Source organism: Heterostelium album, assembly GCF_000004825.1.
Source record: "Heterostelium album PN500 unplaced genomic scaffold PPL_contig26, whole genome shotgun sequence".
Classification (NCBI taxonomy): Eukaryota; Evosea; class Eumycetozoa; order Acytosteliales; family Acytosteliaceae; genus Heterostelium; species Heterostelium album.
The window spans coordinates 633,061-651,717 of record NW_008805103.1 but is presented as its reverse complement, the minus strand read 5'-3'; the positions used below and the strand labels follow the sequence as shown (position 1 = coordinate 651,717).

At 36.3% G+C, this 18,657-nt stretch overlaps 7 protein-coding genes across 7 annotated transcripts; 2 read left to right on the top strand and 5 right to left on the bottom strand.

Annotated features, from left to right (window-relative positions):
• Window positions 1-176: 176 nt before the first annotated feature.
• Window positions 177-6,553, top strand: myoJ (myosin-5b; the record flags this gene model as incomplete). Its single annotated transcript, XM_020582721.1, has 5 exons — window positions 177-473; window positions 562-711; window positions 789-4,231; window positions 4,520-5,519; window positions 5,585-6,553. The coding sequence occupies 5 exons, from the start codon at window positions 177-179 to the stop codon at window positions 6,551-6,553; spliced, it is 5,859 nt and encodes a 1,952-aa protein (XP_020427075.1).
• A 363-nt stretch (window positions 6,554-6,916) lies between these two features.
• Window positions 6,917-7,399, bottom strand: PPL_11974 (uncharacterized protein; the record flags this gene model as incomplete). The annotated part of the gene is made up of 1 exon (XM_020582720.1): window positions 6,917-7,399. The coding sequence occupies one exon, from the start codon at window positions 7,397-7,399 to the stop codon at window positions 6,917-6,919; it is 483 nt and encodes a 160-aa protein (XP_020427074.1).
• A 147-nt stretch (window positions 7,400-7,546) lies between these two features.
• PPL_11973 (uncharacterized protein) lies at window positions 7,547-8,914 on the bottom strand (the record flags this gene model as incomplete). Its single annotated transcript, XM_020582719.1, has 1 exon — window positions 7,547-8,914. The coding sequence occupies one exon, from the start codon at window positions 8,912-8,914 to the stop codon at window positions 7,547-7,549; it is 1,368 nt and encodes a 455-aa protein (XP_020427073.1).
• Window positions 8,915-9,081: 167 nt separating this feature from the next.
• PPL_11972 (uncharacterized protein) lies at window positions 9,082-10,644 on the bottom strand (the record flags this gene model as incomplete). Its single annotated transcript, XM_020582718.1, has 1 exon — window positions 9,082-10,644. One exon carries the CDS (start codon window positions 10,642-10,644, stop codon window positions 9,082-9,084), a length of 1,563 nt encoding a protein of 520 aa, XP_020427072.1.
• Window positions 10,645-11,126: 482 nt separating this feature from the next.
• On the bottom strand, window positions 11,127-11,636 carry PPL_11971 (coactosin family protein; the record flags this gene model as incomplete). The annotated part of the gene is made up of 2 exons (XM_020582717.1): window positions 11,127-11,524; window positions 11,600-11,636. The coding sequence occupies 2 exons, from the start codon at window positions 11,634-11,636 to the stop codon at window positions 11,127-11,129; spliced, it is 435 nt and encodes a 144-aa protein (XP_020427071.1).
• A 1,268-nt stretch (window positions 11,637-12,904) lies between these two features.
• PPL_11970 (uncharacterized protein) lies at window positions 12,905-14,866 on the bottom strand (the record flags this gene model as incomplete). The annotated part of the gene is made up of 1 exon (XM_020582716.1): window positions 12,905-14,866. One exon carries the CDS (start codon window positions 14,864-14,866, stop codon window positions 12,905-12,907), a length of 1,962 nt encoding a protein of 653 aa, XP_020427070.1.
• Window positions 14,867-14,992: 126 nt separating this feature from the next.
• On the top strand, window positions 14,993-18,345 carry PPL_11969 (EGF-like domain-containing protein; the record flags this gene model as incomplete). Its single annotated transcript, XM_020582715.1, has 4 exons — window positions 14,993-15,008; window positions 15,069-15,952; window positions 16,251-16,289; window positions 17,155-18,345. 4 exons carry the CDS (start codon window positions 14,993-14,995, stop codon window positions 18,343-18,345), a joined length of 2,130 nt encoding a protein of 709 aa, XP_020427069.1.
• Between the last annotated feature and the right edge of the window lie 312 nt (window positions 18,346-18,657).

Here is an 18,657-nt window from a genome sequence, read left to right as displayed (position 1 = left end):
ATCATCGGTACAACATCAATACGATCTACACCTACATTGGCAAGATCCTGATTGCCATCAATCCCTATACATCGCTGCCGCTGTATGGGCGTGAGATGATTGGCGCCTACTACGGCAAGCAGCTGGGTGCACTGTCGCCGCATGTCTACGCGGTCGCAGAGGATGCCTTCAAGGATATGCGATACGACGGATCGTCGCAATCGATACTCGTTAGCGGTGAATCCGGTGCCGGTAAGACAGAGACAACGAAATTCCTTCTCCAATATTTTGCGGCGATGGGTAATCTTATCAAGAGTGATGCTGCTCCTAGCGGGGGACCTTCACTCACCTCCTCTGGTTCCGCCATCAACTCGGCGGCATCGCCACTTTCACCGACCTCTAGAAAACCGGCTTCTGAAAAATCAGTGGAAGAGCGTGTCTTGGAGAGTACTCCATTATTAGAGGCATTTGGTAATGCCAAAACACTTAGAAATGTAAATTCTTGTCTTGTCCCTGAAATGGAACATTGTCTTTCGAAATTCCATAACCAACTAACTTGATTTATAACTTCAATCAAAATAGGATAATTCTTCACGTTTTGGTAAATTTATAGAGATACATTTCAATGATAGTGGATCTATTATTGGTGCCAAGATTCTGACTTATCTACTTGAGAAATCAAGAATTGTCAGACAAGTTAGAAATGAAAGAAACTATCATATATTTTATCAAGTAAGATTAATTCGTTTTCTTTCTGGAATTTAAATTTAACTAACTCTGTGTTTTGTGTAATTAATTATCATAACTAGTTGATTGCAGGTGCAAATTCAGATTTAAGAGATAGATTATATTTACAGAATGCTCAAAACTATTATTATTTGAATCAGAGCGATTGTTTTGAAGTGGACGGTGTCGATGATGACGATACTTTCCAGAGGACTTGTCATGCGATGTCGGTGGCCGGCATCAGTACTCAGGACCAGGAGTTTGTATTCCGCATTCTCAGTACTGTGCTATGGCTTGGAAATATAGAGTTTGCAGATCAGGGCGATGAGAATGCAGCTGTTGTCGATGAAGACCCGCTCGAAAAGGCAGCGGCATTGATTGGCTGTCCAAAGGACGATCTCGCCAAGACTTTTCTTACGAGGAAGGTGGTGACTGGCAAAGAGTCGTTCGTCACCAACAACACAAAGGAGCGTGCAGAGAACGCTCGTGATTCACTGGCGATGCTACTGTACGGGCTGATGTTTGATTGGCTCGTCGTCAAGATCAATGCATCGATGTCGATCCAGCAGAAATCCAAGTCGTTCATTGGTATTCTCGATATCTATGGTTTCGAGTCGTTCGAGGTCAATGGATTCGAACAGTTCTGTATCAACTATGCCAACGAGAAGTTGCAACAGGTTTTCAATCAACACGTCTTCAAGGAGGAGCAACAAGAGTACATAAAGGAGAAGATCGACTGGTCGTACATCGATTTCAACGACAATCAAGACACGCTCGATCTCATTGAGAAGCGACCGATGTGTATCTTGTCGCTGTTGGACGAGGAGTCGATGTTTCCCAAGGCGACGCCACAGACGTTTGCCACGAAGCTGTATGGCAAGCTGACGTCACACAGCAAATTTGAGAAGCCACGTTTCTCATCGACTGCATTCACTATCAATCATTATGCCGGTAAGGTAACGTATGAAACCGATCAATTCCTCGATAAGAACAAGGATTTCATTATTCCCGAGCAGATCATCTTGCTCCAGAAAGCATCGTTTGGCTTCATCAAGACACTTCTCGGTGGAAACGAGAGACTCGGTTACTCGGCGGCTTCATCGAATCCAACGCCATCGAATAAACCATCTTCCAACTCGGGCTCGTCCAGTATGAAGTTCTCTTCGGTTGGCTCACAGTTTAGTTCGTCGCTGGCGACACTCATGAAGACAATCGGAACGACCACTCCTCATTATGTTCGTTGTATCAAACCGAATCCCGACAAGTTGCCTCAGACCTTTAACAAGCACGACGTCATCCACCAACTGCGATGCGGTGGTGTAATGGAGTCTGTTAGAATCTGTTGCGCTGGATTCCCAACTCGTCGACCACTCGCCGAGTTCTACAGTCGTTACAAACTACTCTATCCAAAGTCACAGGGAAAGAAGGGAAGCAAGGACGTCAAGATTCAGGTGACTGCGTTGTTCGAGGGAATCAAGCTGTCGGAGGATAAATTCAAGATTGGAATTACCAAGGTGTTCTTGAGAGCTGGTCAGTTGGCGGCACTGGAGAATATGAGACTGACAAAGTTGAGTCACAGTGCAACGGTGATTCAGTCGTGTTGGCGTAGACACTACTACGAGAAGAAGTACCGACAGTTGAAGAGTGCAGCTCTGATAATTCAGACAAAGATAAGACAACAGACTGCCAAGAACAAGTTGACGTCGCTGCGTAGAATCCACGCTGCAACTCTGATACAAAAGATATATAGAGGTTGGAAGTGTAGAAGTACCTACCAGAAGAAGAGACAGGCAGCCATTGTACTACAGAACACTATGAGACGAAAGGTTGCACGTGAAACACTGCAAGTCGAGATGTACGAGAATGCCGCTCTACAGTTGCAGACTGTGATGAGATCGCTGGCAGCAAAGAAACTGTTGAAGTCGAAACTGCGTGGAATCGTATTGATTCAAGCCATGTGGAGAGGTAAACTGGCAAGAAGAGTGTACCGCGAGTTGCGAGCAGAAGCTAGATCGTTGAGATCCGTTCAGAACGAGAAGAACAAGTTACAGGAGAAACTCGAAGAGATTCAATGGAGATTGACTGCAGAACAACGTGGAAAACAACATGCCGAAGAAGCAAAAATCAAGTTGGAGTCGCGTGTCGATGAACTCAGTCAATCCAAAGACAGATTGGAAATGCAAGTTTCCGAGTTGGAATCAAAGGTTTCCAGTGCCATGGAGTCTGGAAAAGCAGTGGAGGAAGAGCGAAATCAATATGTCGCAAAGCTCGAGGATACTGAGAAACAGTTGGCCGAGGTGACCAGCGAGAAGAAGCGTATCGACAAAGAGAAGCAAGATTGGCATGAGTTGGCAGAGACCAAGAAGAAAGAGTGTGAGAGTTTGGAACACGATTTGAAGGTTGCCAGTGAGAGCAATGTGCTGTTGAAACGTGAGAATGAAGTCTACAAAACAGAGGTCGTTGAGAAGATGAAACAATTGGAGTTGCAACTCGTTGACAAGTCAAAGGAGTTGGATTTGTACTCGCAGGAGTTGACATCGACCAAGAAGAAGTTGGATCGTCTCGAAGAGGAGAATCATACCATCAACAGTCTGAAGGATACTCTTCAGGGATCGTTTGACCATCTGGTGGAGGAGAATGGCGAGCTCAAGGAAAAGTTGGCCAAACAAATCGAACAATCCAACGATATAGATGGACAAAAGAATGGACTACAAGAGCAGCTATCCAAACTTCAAAAGGATCACGACAATCTTGTGAAACAATTGGATGAGTTGACCAAGAAGAATCAAGCAGATGGCCAACAATGGAAATCGACAGAAGAATCATTGAAAGCACAAATCAATAGTTTGGTCAATGTAGGTGATGATTTAAGAACAAAGTTGAGCAGCAAGGAATCGCAGTTCAATGAACTCTCAGAGAAATTCAAGAAAGCAAAGAATAAGTTGGAGACAACACAGGAGGAGAAGAAGAACGCTAGCAACGATATCGATAAGTTCAAATCGATGAAGCAGACATTGGAGGAAGAGAAATCTCAGTTGAATCAACAACTCTCTATGGTGAGAACCGAGAAGGAACAAGTTCAATCGACCAATCATTCACTCAAAGAGAAGCTCTCGTCAACAAAGAACAACTTGGAATCATCGCAATTCGAATGCAACAGAATCAAGAATGAACTGTCGACAAAGGATGACCAGATCAATCGTATGAATATCGAGTTGCAAGAACTGAGAAGTCAGACATCGAAGCAATCGAAAGAACTCATTGAATTGTCATCCACATTGCAAATCGAGAAGAACAAGAACGACTTGTCCTCGTCATCCTCTGAGAAGACAATCGATAACTTAAAGTTAGAGTCAGAACGACTTCAACAACAGTTGAAACAAACTGAAAGAGATCTTTCCAATTCCAAGGACTCCGTTGCCAGATTGGAGTCGGAGATTAAACAGCTCAATTCGCTTAAGGAACGATTCGAAAGTGAGTTCTTTGTTGCCAAGGAAAAGAGTTCGACCAACGCACAGGAGTCGTTGTATTTGAAGGAGGTGACTCAACAGATGCAACAGACACAAGAGCGATTGGAAAAGGATGTCGCTGACAAGAAGAGTGCCATCGACAAACTGGAGGATGAACGTGATCATCTGAGAAAGCAGTTTGACAAATTGGTGTTGTCGAATGAGCAGCTACAAACACAGTACAACGCCAGCCAAGGACAACTGGAGGCAAGCAATACAAAGAGATCGCAGGCCAAGGAGAAACTATCGAAGCTCACTGCACAACTGGAACAGCAAAACAGTGAGATTCAATCGTTGAAGAACAGTCAGTCCAATTCGAATCAAAGTCTGTCAGAGTCGGAATCCGAGAGAAAGAAACTCAAGGAAAAGAGCTCCAAGACCAAACAACAATACCAAGAGTTGCGTGAACAGAATGTAAAGATCGAGACAGAGTTGACAATGACCAAGAGCAAGATGGAATGGGTTGAAACCTCCTACAATGATTTGAAGCAGAGAAACTTGGAGCTCTCTGAAATGTATCAGATGGCCAAGTCCAAGACTACAGACACTCAGAAGGAGTTGGAGAGTGTTGTTCACAACAAAGATGCAGAGATCGCCACATTGAATAATCAGATCTCACAATTCAAGGAGACACACTCGAATGAAGCAGGTCGTCAGAAACTACAGAATCTAGAGTTGGAAGAAACCGTCAAGTCTGTTCAAGAAGAGAATTCCAGACTGAGAAGTGAGTTGTCTGAGTTGGAGTCAAGTAACTTGGCAACGAGACAAGAGAATGACAAGCTCAAGCAAATGGCATTCGAAGAGAAGAAATCACGTAGACAATCGATTGAGATTCAGCAGCACCTCGAAGATACAAAGACATCGCAACTCAACGAGATTCAAATGTTGAAGAAACAAGTCGAAGAGATGAAGTCGCAGCAGGCCCAACATTCAGAGTGGAAAGTGGAAAAAGATCGTTTGTCCAAGCAAATCGAACAGTTGGCTCGTGAGAAGCAACAGTTGGACATGACAAAGACACAAGCAATGACTAGATACAATGAGTTGGCACTTAGAATCAAGTCCTTCAAACACATCGAGGAATTGATCGATTACAAAGAGAACGACTGGGAGAAGCTGGCAAGAATGGCTGGAAATCAGGAACTCCAAACAAAGATGCTCACCGATTTCCTACTCACTTGCAAACTCGAACACCCAACTCTTGCCGGTCAAATGTGGTTCCATCAAATCAGTTATTGGCGTGCATTCCAAATTGATAAATCATATATTTTCAAAGGAATTATCAAATCTACTTTATCATTTACCAAAGTAAGTAACAACAAACTAATTTAAATAATAATGCTTTAACAATTTCTTATTTGTACATTTAATAGAATAATATTGATGATCAAGATTTAATGAGTTATTTATTGGCTTGTTCTTCATTGCTGGTATATGTTTTCCAAAAGAGATTACCGGTTGGAACTAAATCGATTCAGCCAACCATTCCAACTCATAATGAATTGGAGGAACTGGAGAATGCTATCGATTCCGAAGTCAGTATGATAACCTCTAATCAATTCATGATCCATATGCAACAGACCATTGGAAGATCCTACGGTTCGCTGTACAGTATGGTTATTGCCAAATTGAAACCGCTGTTAGAAGCATCTATCTTGAATGAAAACTTTAACAAGAAACCAACTGCTACCACCTCTGGAACACCGTTGGCACCTATCGAGACAGTCACCAGCTACCTCAACACCATAATCAATGTATTCCAATTTAGAATGATCCATTTCAGTTTGTCACAAGAGTTTTTCAACCAGATATTCGTTTGGATTGCACATTTCCTCGTGAATGCATTCATGTTGCGTCTGGTATTTTGTAACGATGTATTTGCCAGCCATACCAAAACCAAGATCGATGCACTCCTACGTTGGACCAGTGAAGGTCACGTTTGGATTAGTCCAACCGTCGAAGAGACTTTTATCACCATCAAAGAAGTAATTGCTGTTATAACCTACAAGGACAAAGAGAAGTTTGCCGACGAGAAACTCCGTAAGCTAGTATGTCCAAATCTATCGGTTTACCAACTGAAACAAATCTTGGCAATGTACCAACCTGGTGACTTTGGAAAACGTGTCAGTGCCAAAACAATTGGAGCTATCTGTCCACCAAACAAACCAACTGGATCCTATCTTGTAGAGAGTACAATGCGGCCAATACCAATCACATCGCTCCACTATTTCGAAGATCAAGATTTCAAGGACGGATCAATTTCTGGTTCCATTAAATTCCCAATAGAGAGTGAAATTAAGAATATTTCATTGACAATTCAACAGCAACAAAGTCAGGAATAAATAAACTATCTGGATGTACAGATGCCATGAAAAATATCTTCTTCTTCCTATGTCATTGTTATTAAACACTGAGGTTCGAGAAAATATTTGAGATCTCAGTAGAACTCTGCCGTCAGAGGTGGTAACATTCTCTCTAAAAACAGTTTCCCTGAGCATATTCTCTACTAAATTTTTAATTCAAATCTCTGAGGTTGTTCAAAAGGAGCTCAATGAAAGAAAAAGAAAAAATGATCTACATGATGAATTTACTTATTTTTGTTTTTGTTTATCAATTTGTATTTTTTAATTTTTTCCAATAAAACTTCCAACTGAAAACAAATAAATTAAATTCAAAAAAAATTGTAGAATAAAGGAATTAATGTATCATTTTAAATATTTATTTATAATTTCAATTGATTCAATTGAATTTGGATAATTAGATTCCAAAACCTGTTTATATACTATGACTTTTTCTTTGGTTAGTTCATCTTTGAATGTTTCGAAAATCCACTCAAGTATTTCATAATGGTTCTGGCATAAGATATCACTTGTAAATGGTGCGAAATATAATGTCTTACTAATCTCTATAGTGTTTGGTTTGGGTATGTGTTCAAAAATCAATTTTGCCATTGACAGATTTCCTTTTTCGATTGATTTAAAAAAGTATGAAATCGGTATCATCTCACCAAAGTCTGTAATGTTTTCATATAACCATTTCAATAGATCTGTATCTTCATTATCAATAAGAAGTTCTTTTGTTCGGAGTGGAAAAGTGATTGGTGATGTCTTGAAATGTGGCCATAAAATCTTTAATATTTCCAAGTGATCATTTTCAATAGAATTGATAATAGCGCCATCCACTTCCATTTCACTAGAGTTCTGAAGAATATATCGAACGATATCAATATGTCCAAGCTCCGACGCAATCCCAATTGATTTCGATTCGAATGTTGTTATATGACTATTTTCATACAACCACTTTACCATACTGAGATCGCCACTTTTGTACATTATTCAATACTGTATATGACATTCTCCATTGTTTTGTTGAATAAGATATTTCAGAATATTGAATCGATTAAAATGAGATGCCATTTCTATTAAACTAAAATAAGTGTATTCATGTGTAGTGTTTTCATAAATCCATTGAAAAACTTGGAGTTTACCAGAGTATTCAATAGCTTGCCATACACAACTTCTAGATATCTTTAAAGATCGATAATTAGAGTTTATCCACTGTAAGATCTCGAGGTTTCCTCGTTGTGTAGCATTTTCTATTGATTGGGTAGTACAACCCTCTGTTCGATTATAATGTAACCACTTAACACATAAAAGATGACTCATAGATGCGTAATCCATGGTCGAGGAACTACATCCAGATGTAATATTAGCATTTAGCCATTTCAAACAATCTAAATGACCATTCATTGCCGCATAATCCATTGTGTGTTTAGTAGATTCAGCAGTAGTATTCTCTTTCAACCAAATTAACATTTCCATATCACCTTTTATTGCTGCGTTATCAATTGGCTTAGAGGTACACTCTGAAATACCATTGCTAAACAATAGCTTAACAATGTCAAATCGATATAAACTTGAAGCTGAATCTATTAATTGTCTTTCTTTGTTTGCCAAATCTCTGTGCTCTCGAAGTAGATATTCAATAAAATGAGTGTTTCCTCCTTCAATTGCGTATAAATACATTTTACTATTTTGTAAATCATTTGGTCTCTCTCTTACAAGATATTCAATCATTTCGATTTGTCCAACGTATGCAGCTGTATCGAATACATTCACTCCTAAATCTCGGTTAACCTTGAACTTTGTTGGAGGTGTGTTATTGTTGTGCTTATCGACAAAGTACTTTACAATCTCTAGATTCTTGGAAAGAGGTGACTTTACCATCGCTCGATAATAATTCCATTGATACGATTTGAATCTAGCAGTTAGATAATCGACAATATCCATTCTTCCCTTCTGAGCTGCATAACAATAGATACTGTTGAGGTAGCAACAAGGTTCATTATATTCTTGATTATTGATATTGCTTTTAAGATAGTTTGAAAATGAATTGTCAACCGAGTTTAAATCGACTTTGAATCGATTCATTAGGTATGCCAACATATCAATATCACCATATTTGATTGCAATCATCAATATAGAATTCTTAACAATAGGATCCTTAATAACTATCTTTGATAAAAATTGTTTCAATTGTTCAAAGTAGTTGTGTGCAGCCAACACTTTAGCGTTTACGACTACTTCGCTCCATTTGAAATGTTTTCTTTTGTCTGAACTCGATATTAAAATGACATGATTGAATATGTTATTACACAATACTTTGTTATTAAAAACTAATGAAAATATTGATTTATCCATCATTACTATTTATAGTTTTAAAAAAAAAATATTACTTTAAAAAAAACAAAGTAGAAAAAAAAATTAACTTTTTTTTTTTTCTGAACTTCATCTCATTTGAGTTCTTTCATATCATCCAAATTTTTACCACTACCAGCTAAATGAAGACTTGTGGATCAACATAATTCAAACTATTCTAATTTAATAAATTTATTAATAATTTCAATTGTTTCTACTGAAAATGGATATTTAGTTTCCAACATTTGTTTATAGGCTTCAAGTTCACCTTTTGAAATATCTTGGAATGTTTCTAAAATCCACTCAACTATTTCATATTGATTGAACTTGAATAGGTCAGATGTGAATGCTTCCATTTTGAAAAGATCGTCAATAATGAAACCACATTGTTCTTTACCGATATAGTTTAAAATCAACTTTGCAAGTGGAAGATTTCCTTTGCTTATTATCGATTTGAAAGTAGTTGTTTTAATAGTGCAAATAGTTCTTGAATTTAGCCATTTTAGAATATCGATGTTTTCAGACATTGCAGCAATATCTTGGTAATTGCTTATGCTGAGAGTGTCTGGTGTGATATGTTCAAACAGAATATTTACAACCTCGAAACTATTGGATCTGATAGCGCTGCAAATGGCCTTGTCCACTGAGAAACCAGTGGAATTCTCGACAATATATTTGACAACATTGGTATAACCTGCAAAAGCTGCAACTTCAAGTGTGAATTGTTTGAATTCCTGAATAATTCTATTCTCGTACAACCATTGTACAATACTGACTCTGCCACTCCAAATGGCCTTGTTCATTACATTATAGCTACTAGGACACTGCTTGTCACGAAGGTATGTCAAGATCTCCAAGCTTCCAACGTGAGCTGCTTCTTCCATAAAGCTGTAGCTATTGATAGATCCTGTTTGATTTTGAAATAGCCAATCGATTATATCCAGTCTTCCACAACCGAAAATAACTTCAGTTATTGCCATGTCAGAGAAACCTTCTGTTCTATTTTGGTTCAACCATAGGACGATATCAAAATGACCACGAGCTGCAGCAAGATCCATCACTCGAGTTGTCCATCCTTCAAAGTTGGCATAGTTGGAATTCAACCACTTTAAACAGTCAAAGTGTCCGTTGGATGCTGCCTTTTCCATAGCATGTGAACTTATTCCAGCGGTTGTATTCTGATGCAAGAATTGCAATAAATCTAAATTACCAAATTCCGCTGTGAAATTCATCAACAAAACGGAACATGTCTTTATATTATTGTTGATTAAAAACTTGATAATCTCTGGTTGATTCTCAAGTGCTGCCATATCCAACAATTCGATACCATCCTTATCAGCCAAGTGTCGGTGTTCTCGTAGTAGATATTCAATGACATGCAAATGTCCACCTCTGATTGAATATTCATACATTTTGCTCTTGTCAAGGTATTGTGGTGTCTCGCTAACAAGAAACTCAATCATATCGATACGACCAACCAGTGCAGCATTGTCAAACACTGTACAAATCACTTTTACATCGGTTTGAAACACTCCATTATTACTCTTTTGTTTCTCGACAAGATGTTTGAGAAGATCGATATTGCGAGAGAGTGGTGACCGTATCATTGCTCTATAGTAATTCCACTGATAGGTTTGGAATCTCTTGGTAAGATACTCCAGTATGTCTACTCTTCCATTCTGAGCGGCACAGCAAAAGATACTATTGAGATAGTAAAGAGGTTCACACATTGTCATTTCCTCGGCGGTCTCCACGGTGTTCAAATCGACTTTGAATCGATTCAAAAGGTATCCCAGCATTTCAATACTTCCGTATTTGATCGCATTCTCCAGAGTAAATATTCTATACCTACTATCTATTTTGCTAACTACTGAAAAATATAGTTTCAATTGTTCAAAGTAGTTGTGAGCTGCCAACACCTGAGGCATAGCAACCACCTCACACCATTTGAAATGCTTTTTTTTATTTCCTTTTTGACTCGAAATCAAACCGACATGATTGAATATGTCATTAGACAATACTTTATTATTAAAAACTAATGAAAATATTGTTTTGTCCATCATTACTATATATTTATATGTGTTAAATATTTTAATTTTTTAATCATTTTACTTTTTTTTTTCCAAAAAAGTGGTAATTGAAAATTTTATTTTAAACAATAAAAAATATGATTTGTAATATTTTTTGGATTATTGCAGAATTGATTGGTTTTAAAAGTTTAATCAATGACATGGCTTCCTGATAATGGGCTTGATCTATCTAAAACTGTTTCTCTATCAAACTTATCTTTATTGAGGACGGTAATATCTGCGTGGAACGGTTGAAGAAAAGATTGAGCATCACCCAAAAGAGCTGTTTTTTTACCTTTTTCGATAATTCCAACACCTGGGCCTATCCAACAAAAGAAAATATCTCTGGAGGTGGTTTTTAATGTTCCTTTTTCTTGAATACCACCAATTCTGACCAGACCATATTGAATTTGATCATCTTCGAATTGTTTTTTGATGTCATCGAAATTATCACCACCAGCATAGAAATGAACAGTTGATGGACCAACATAATTCAATAAGACCCATCCACTTGTTGAATCTATATTGAATGTCGCAGCCTGAGCCTCTAAATTTTTATTCACAAGATAAATAAATTAAAATTTGATATTATATTATATTAAAAAATAATTTGATAACTAACCTCTTAATTCTCCTTCATTATCTAATTTTAATGGCATTTTAATTAATATTAATTTATTTATTTATCTATTTATTATTATTTATTTATCTTAATAATTTAAAAATTTTGAATATTAAACTGATCAAAACCAAAAATAAATGTAAAAAATATAAAACTGTTTTAAAGTTAAAAATCAAATTAAATCAATTAAAAATAATAAAAAAATTCATCTGTAGTTGAAGTTCACTTGTCTTATTGGATGTAAAGGTTTAAATTAATTTAAACAAAAAAACAATTAAAATAGAGCTTGTGATACCTTGTGATTTTTTGACACTAATATTTTTATAAATTAAACCGATGAATTTATGGTCAGATTACATTTTTTTAGATTGATGGTGATTTTTTTTATTTTTTTGCAATTTAAATTTAAAAATCAATTTAACTTTCCTCATTCTAAATTAAATTATTGTACAGAAAAAAATTTAATAAATTTGAAAAACCTGATCTCATCTACTAGCACAAAGTTGGAGCCAATAATTCAAGTTACAAATTACTAATGTCTTAGATGTTTCATCTTCAGGACAAAGTTAGATTTGATGTATTTTTTTAGAATCATTAGACTTTCAAACTATTATAATTGGGCCTACAATACTTTCAGTGATATCCCAAACGACAGTATCTGTAGTTTTGATCTTTATAATCCGCAGACTACATCTGGAAGTACGGTGAAGAAAAAGAATCTTTGCTAGGGTCTATTTCATCAAGATCTTATATTGTTTGCGTGTCTAAATCATGGCTCTTATATTCAACAGAAGAGTGTTTTAGAGGACAAGGATGATAACTATCGTGCTTGCAGTCCAGGTGCTATGACAATAACAAGAAGTTAAATGGTTGTAATAGTTGTGATTCGTGGTTCAAAAATGTCAAACTATCTTACGAGCCTTTTGTATAAGAATCGTATGGCCAAATACTTCGATATTGTCTATATTGGCGGTTGTGGACTCTAAATCAACTCCTGCCCAAGAAACAACAACTACTTTGGGACAACTGGTTGACAAGATGGTCAAGAAGTATCAAGAGTTCAATCATCTTTCTGGTACTATTTCATCGAGGCTGCAACTACCGCGGTCCAGGAGGTCATAAATGGAACCAAGAAATGATCAATTTTGCCACAACTCTCAGGTTCATTGCTGGTGATAGTACCCTCAATTTTATGCATGCTAGATAGATATCCAAAGAGACTTGTAAATGATTGCGAAAAATTTTTTCTTTTCGAATTTTTTCTGTTTTTCTAGGGAATCATTTTCATTCCTATTGTTTAAAAAACTATTTTAATTTAATAAATTTATTAATAATTTCAATTGATTCCACAGAATTTGGATATTTAGTTTCCAAGATTTGTTTATAGGCTTCAAGTTCACTTTTTGAAATATCTTGGAAAGTATCTAAAATCCATTCAATTATTTCATATTGATTGAACTTGAATAGGTCAGATGCGAATGTATCCATTTTGAAAAGATTCTTTTTTATAAAATTACATTGATCTTCACCAATATTAAATAATATCCATTTTGCTAGTGGAAGATTGACATTCTTTATGGCTCCATTGAATGAAGTTGCTGTAATCTTACCACAATTGGCTATATTTGAATGTAACCATTGTAAAACCTGGATGTTTTCATAGGAAGCTGCAATCTCAATGTAATTTCTTTTGGAAAGAGTGTTTGGAGTGATATTTTCACAAAGATACTTGACGACTTCCAAATGATTGAATTTAATTGCTTTGAAAATAGCAATGTCCAACATTAACATTTCATTGGAACAATTCTGAATTATATATTTCACAATTTCCAAGTGTCCCTCCGATGCAGCAGCTTCGAGTATATCCTTGAAGGAATCGCCTCTGGATTTGCCAATACTTGAATCATTTTCGAACAAACATTGGAATACATTCAAATGACCCTTGATAGCAGCTGAGTACAACGCATCGATACCACAATGTTTTTCCTTTGTATAAAGATATTTGATTATATCCAAATTTCCGAGATCAGCAGCTATTTGAAATAATAACTGTGTATTGCTGTATGAATTTGGTTGATTTTGATATAGCCAATCGATAATATCCAGTCTTCCGCAGTGCAAAATAACATCGGAAATTGCCTGATCGGAACAACCTTCTTTCCTATTGTTGTAGAGCCATAGAACAATTTCAAAATGACCTTTACATGCAGCATAATCCATAGCTTGGTTTGAACATCCTTCACTACGATTGAAATGTAACCACTGTAGACATTCGAAATGGTTTTCCGATGCTGCGTTATCCATGGCGCGAGTGGAACACACTGCTGTTGTATTCTGGCCCAACCATTTCAATAACTCTAGATTACCATGCCAAGCTGTGTAGTTCATCAATGCAGTCGTACAACTAGTAATACCATTGCTTATCAATAACTTGATGATATCTTGACGGTTTAGACGAGCTGCCAAATCCAGTAATTCCTCTTCATTTTCCCTCGAAGGATTTCGGTGTTCTCGTAGTAGATACTCAACCAAATCGAAATGACCACCTTTGATTGCATTTTCCAATAGTGATAATTTTACTTTGTCTTTGGGCGGTAATTGTTTAATCAAATATTCAATCATATCGATACGCCCAACCAATGCAGCATTCTCATAAACCACTCTACCGAAACTAATGAAACTCTTGGTGGTATTCCATAATACATTGATGTTTTTATGTAAAACTACAAAATACATTAGAATATCGATATCTCTGGAGAGTGGTGACTTCATCATTGCTTTATCGTAGTTCCATTTGTATGTTTTGAAACGTGTTGTTAAATATTCTATGATGTCCATTCTTCCGTATTGAGCGGCACAACTATAGATACTATTGAGATGATCGCACGGTTCGTGATACTCTATTCTCTCGGGATCATTGTCATCGTCGAAATCATAAAACTCTACCGCTTCACTGGAGCTATAGGAGTGCAAATCAACTTTGAATCGATCTAAGAGGTATACCAACATTTCAATAGTTCCAAATTTAATAGCCATTTTCAATGTCTGTCGTTTACAATCCGAATCTATTTTATATTTAATTGATAAACATTGTTTCAGTTGTTCAAAATAGTTATGAGCAGCTAGCGATTGAGGATTACGAATAACTTCACTCCATTTAAATTGTTTTTTTCCTTTTAAACTCGAAATCAAACTGACATATTTGAATATGTTATTATACAATATTTTATTATTAAACACTATTAAAAATAATCTTTTATCCATCATTACTATATATATTAGATTTGTGCTATAGATATAAATATGTGTTAAATAGAATAGTGATCAACAAAATTAAATTCGTCAAAAAAGTCATTAGAAATTTCAGGTGATCATCCAAATAAGGTTAACAGAATGAAAACCAAGAATAGTAATAATAAATCAATAAATAAAATAGATTATTTGTTTAAATGTTTATTTAATAATGTAGTAATAAGATCATTAATATTCAAAGAGATCACTAACATTCATCAAATTGAGTCTGTACGTGCTTTGAATTGGAAAGAGTTGACCAATTCCATTGAACAGATTGTGTGTTATGGATACAGTGAATTGGTTGGACCTATTACAAAGAGAATCTATTCACTTAAGAAAGATGAGACGATATACGATCAATTCAGTGGTAAATCTATGGTTTACGCTGCACAATATTGCACATATGTAGCGGTGAAACATCATAGACTAGAGGTGCTGAAGAAACTGCTCAAACATCCAACTATCTTCCCTTTGGAGAATAGAGAGTTGTTTCGTTCGGTACAATTCAATTGTGAAGAGATATTCGATTATCTCTTGGCCAATAATATCTCATGCAATCAAGCGTGTATCGGTGACGCCATTGTTATGGCTGCTACCAAAGGATATCTTCATCTAATGCAAAAGCTTATCAAATACAATAAATCAATACATGACAACTATAAAAATGATAATAATAATAATAGTAGTAAATCAACATCATGGCAAGATAGAATATTACAGGCATTCACTAGAAAGAGAGAACATAAGCAACAAAAACAAACGGAAACAGATCCACAAGAACGATATCCAACGTTGTATGAAGATAATTTAAGTAAGGCATTTAGACGTGCCGTTCAAAACGGACATTTACATGTGGTAGTTTGGATGCAAGAGAATCTCAACGACCATCTCTTCTGTGGCACTAGAGTGATGGATTTAGCGGCCGAACACGGTTACTTGGAGATTCTAAAGTATCTTCACGATAATAGAGGTGAAGGTTGTTCGAGTGAAGCGTTGAGAGGTGCTGCCGAACATGGCCACCTAGAAATAATCGAATGGATTCATACAAACTACCCGTATGTTTGTTGCACTTTGAATACTATGAGAGACGCATGTAGCGCTGGTCACCTAGCGATTGTCGAGTGGTTGCACTACAATCGAACGGAACCATGGAACTTTGAAGCACTGAGTTGTGCAGCTCGCAATGGTCATCTAAAAGTAGTGGAATTCCTATGTAATAACCGAACCGAAGGTGATATACAAGATGCCTACAGTCGCACTACAGCCAATGAAGTTGCCAACTATTTATCAAATCGATTACAACAACAACAACAACAAACAGAACAACCACCACTACAAAACTAATTTTATAAAATAGTCAATTGATCATTCAATTGAAACCGTTTCTTTATTCATGGTATGATATTAAACAAACATAAACAAAACTGTGCAAAAAACAACAACCTATTTAAATTTAAAAATGTATAATTATAAAACAATAATAAGAACAACAATAACAATAACACGAATTGTACCTTACCGATCTCTTTACTTATCAACAATATATACACAATGATGTAAATAAATATTTTTTTAACGCTTCAACACACACATATACCACGACTAACTATCAAATCGCTAATATTCTACCCTCTACCTCTCACCGATGATGACTTGTAAGTGTTTGAGTCAACATAGTTATCATCTATAAAACAGCACTATCATGTTCATGTGTGTTTAAGAGTGTGGTTTCAAACACAATTAACCTATCAGTTTTTTTAAAGGAATTCAATATTTTTTAAAGAATTCATTTAAATAATATATAATAGACTAAAAATATAATTATATTTATTTCTATTTTGATAGATAGATAGACTGTTTTGATGTTTAATATGTTCAAAATAGAAATGACACCCTCCCCCAATAATATATTATATAATACCATAGGATTGGTTTTAAATATTTAAAATGACACAGTACTGTTTGTTAAGTTTGTTCTTTGATTTTCAAAGAGATTAAATATTTATTATATATTTATCATTAATTAATTATTGATTCTTCAAAGTATTTATAGTAATCCATCGTATATATTTAACTCATTATTAACAATTTTAAGATAATAATTATAATGAAATATTTAATATTTTTATCACTTTTAATTGGAATTTCATATTCTTGTCAACAAGTTTGTATAATTAATAATTGTGTTTGGTGACATGTAAACTTCATACTTCTTACTTACTCTTAATATAAACTTGTTGTTTTTTAAATATATAATATAGGATTGGGAATGTGGAAGTGTTCCATATTCAGTATGTCAATCTAGAATCAATATAATGTCTGGTCTTGGCTATGACCAAGATAAGAATAAAGTAATGTTTATGGGCAAGCTTGACCCTTCTGGAACTGTAGTGGTTGCCTCGGTCTCTGGAAGTGGTGGCGGTGCTGTCACCATTGAATATCCAATCACCACTGATATTATTCCTGGTTCCGGATTCTCTGTCACCACCGGAATGCAAGCCTATGTCGATTCTACAAACCTCGTCTACACTATTGCTTCACAACGTCTGTCACAAGCAATCGGTCCATACTTTGCCAATAACAACACTGTCAACTACATCTGGTATCCAAGAGGTTTCCAGCTGGCCACCTATTTCGATGAGTCCGATCAGCGACTGTACACCTGTACCTTTGGAATGTGGCGTGCCAACTACTTCCCAACTGGATTCATCGATCAAAGTCAACAGTTTGCCATGCTCGAGGATTCCGCTGCCTACGACACACGTTGCTCCTTCATTGGTAGAGCCGGATCGAATTTGTACATCATACAGTATCAATATGACAGTCCTTTCAGATCGACCGTCTCCACTATCGATCGTAACTGTGTTGGCTGTGCCAAAGCGACCGCTTTCACATTGGTAGCATCGCTACCGTTTGAAGTGACTGGATTCGCCGTCAACAATGCCGCTATGTACTTTGGTACCAAAGCTGGTTACTACTCGAATGAGACCGGTGTATTTGAACTGCCACTCAGTGGTGACCTCTCAAAGTTGAGAAAGCTCAGTTCGAAGCCAGTGATTGGTTTGTCGCTGAACGGTAACAGCGTGTACTTCTCAAGCACCGATAACTCTATCTCAAAGATTGATCTTTCTCAACAGAGTAGACCGGTAACTACACTCTACTCGAACAGCACAAGCTCAGGTTCGTGCGGTTGCGCAGTTGGCTTCACTGGACCAAACTGTCAGACATGCACCAACGGTGTAACTCGTTGGACCAACGGAATTCCGCAATGCGTTGCATTACTTCCGAATGGACAACCAAGTAGCTGCCAACAAGACTATGAATGTGGTCAAGTCCCTATGGCCTATTGCAATGGTGTTTGTTATTGCCGACCAGGTTTCACTGGTAGTCGTTGTGAGACTTGTACCGGAACAGTCACATGGGATTATGGTTATCCAACATGTAATCTTTAAACAAAAAAAAGATAATCAAACAACAAGACAAATATTTATAAATATATTATAATAAACTCTCAATTTTATTTATTTAAATTAAAGTAAAAGTAAAACTTGTTTAAATGTCCAAATATTACAATGGTTATTTTAATACTTACCTTTTATAGAGATGATTGAGATTCTAGTTTCTTGAATAAATTGAATTGTGTACGCAGGGGATAACTACAACAACTACTCCTAAATTACCAACTAATCTACACTCTATCTTCTTCAAACTTTTCACCAACCATTTATAACAACACCTCTCTACTCTAACTAACCAACTAAACA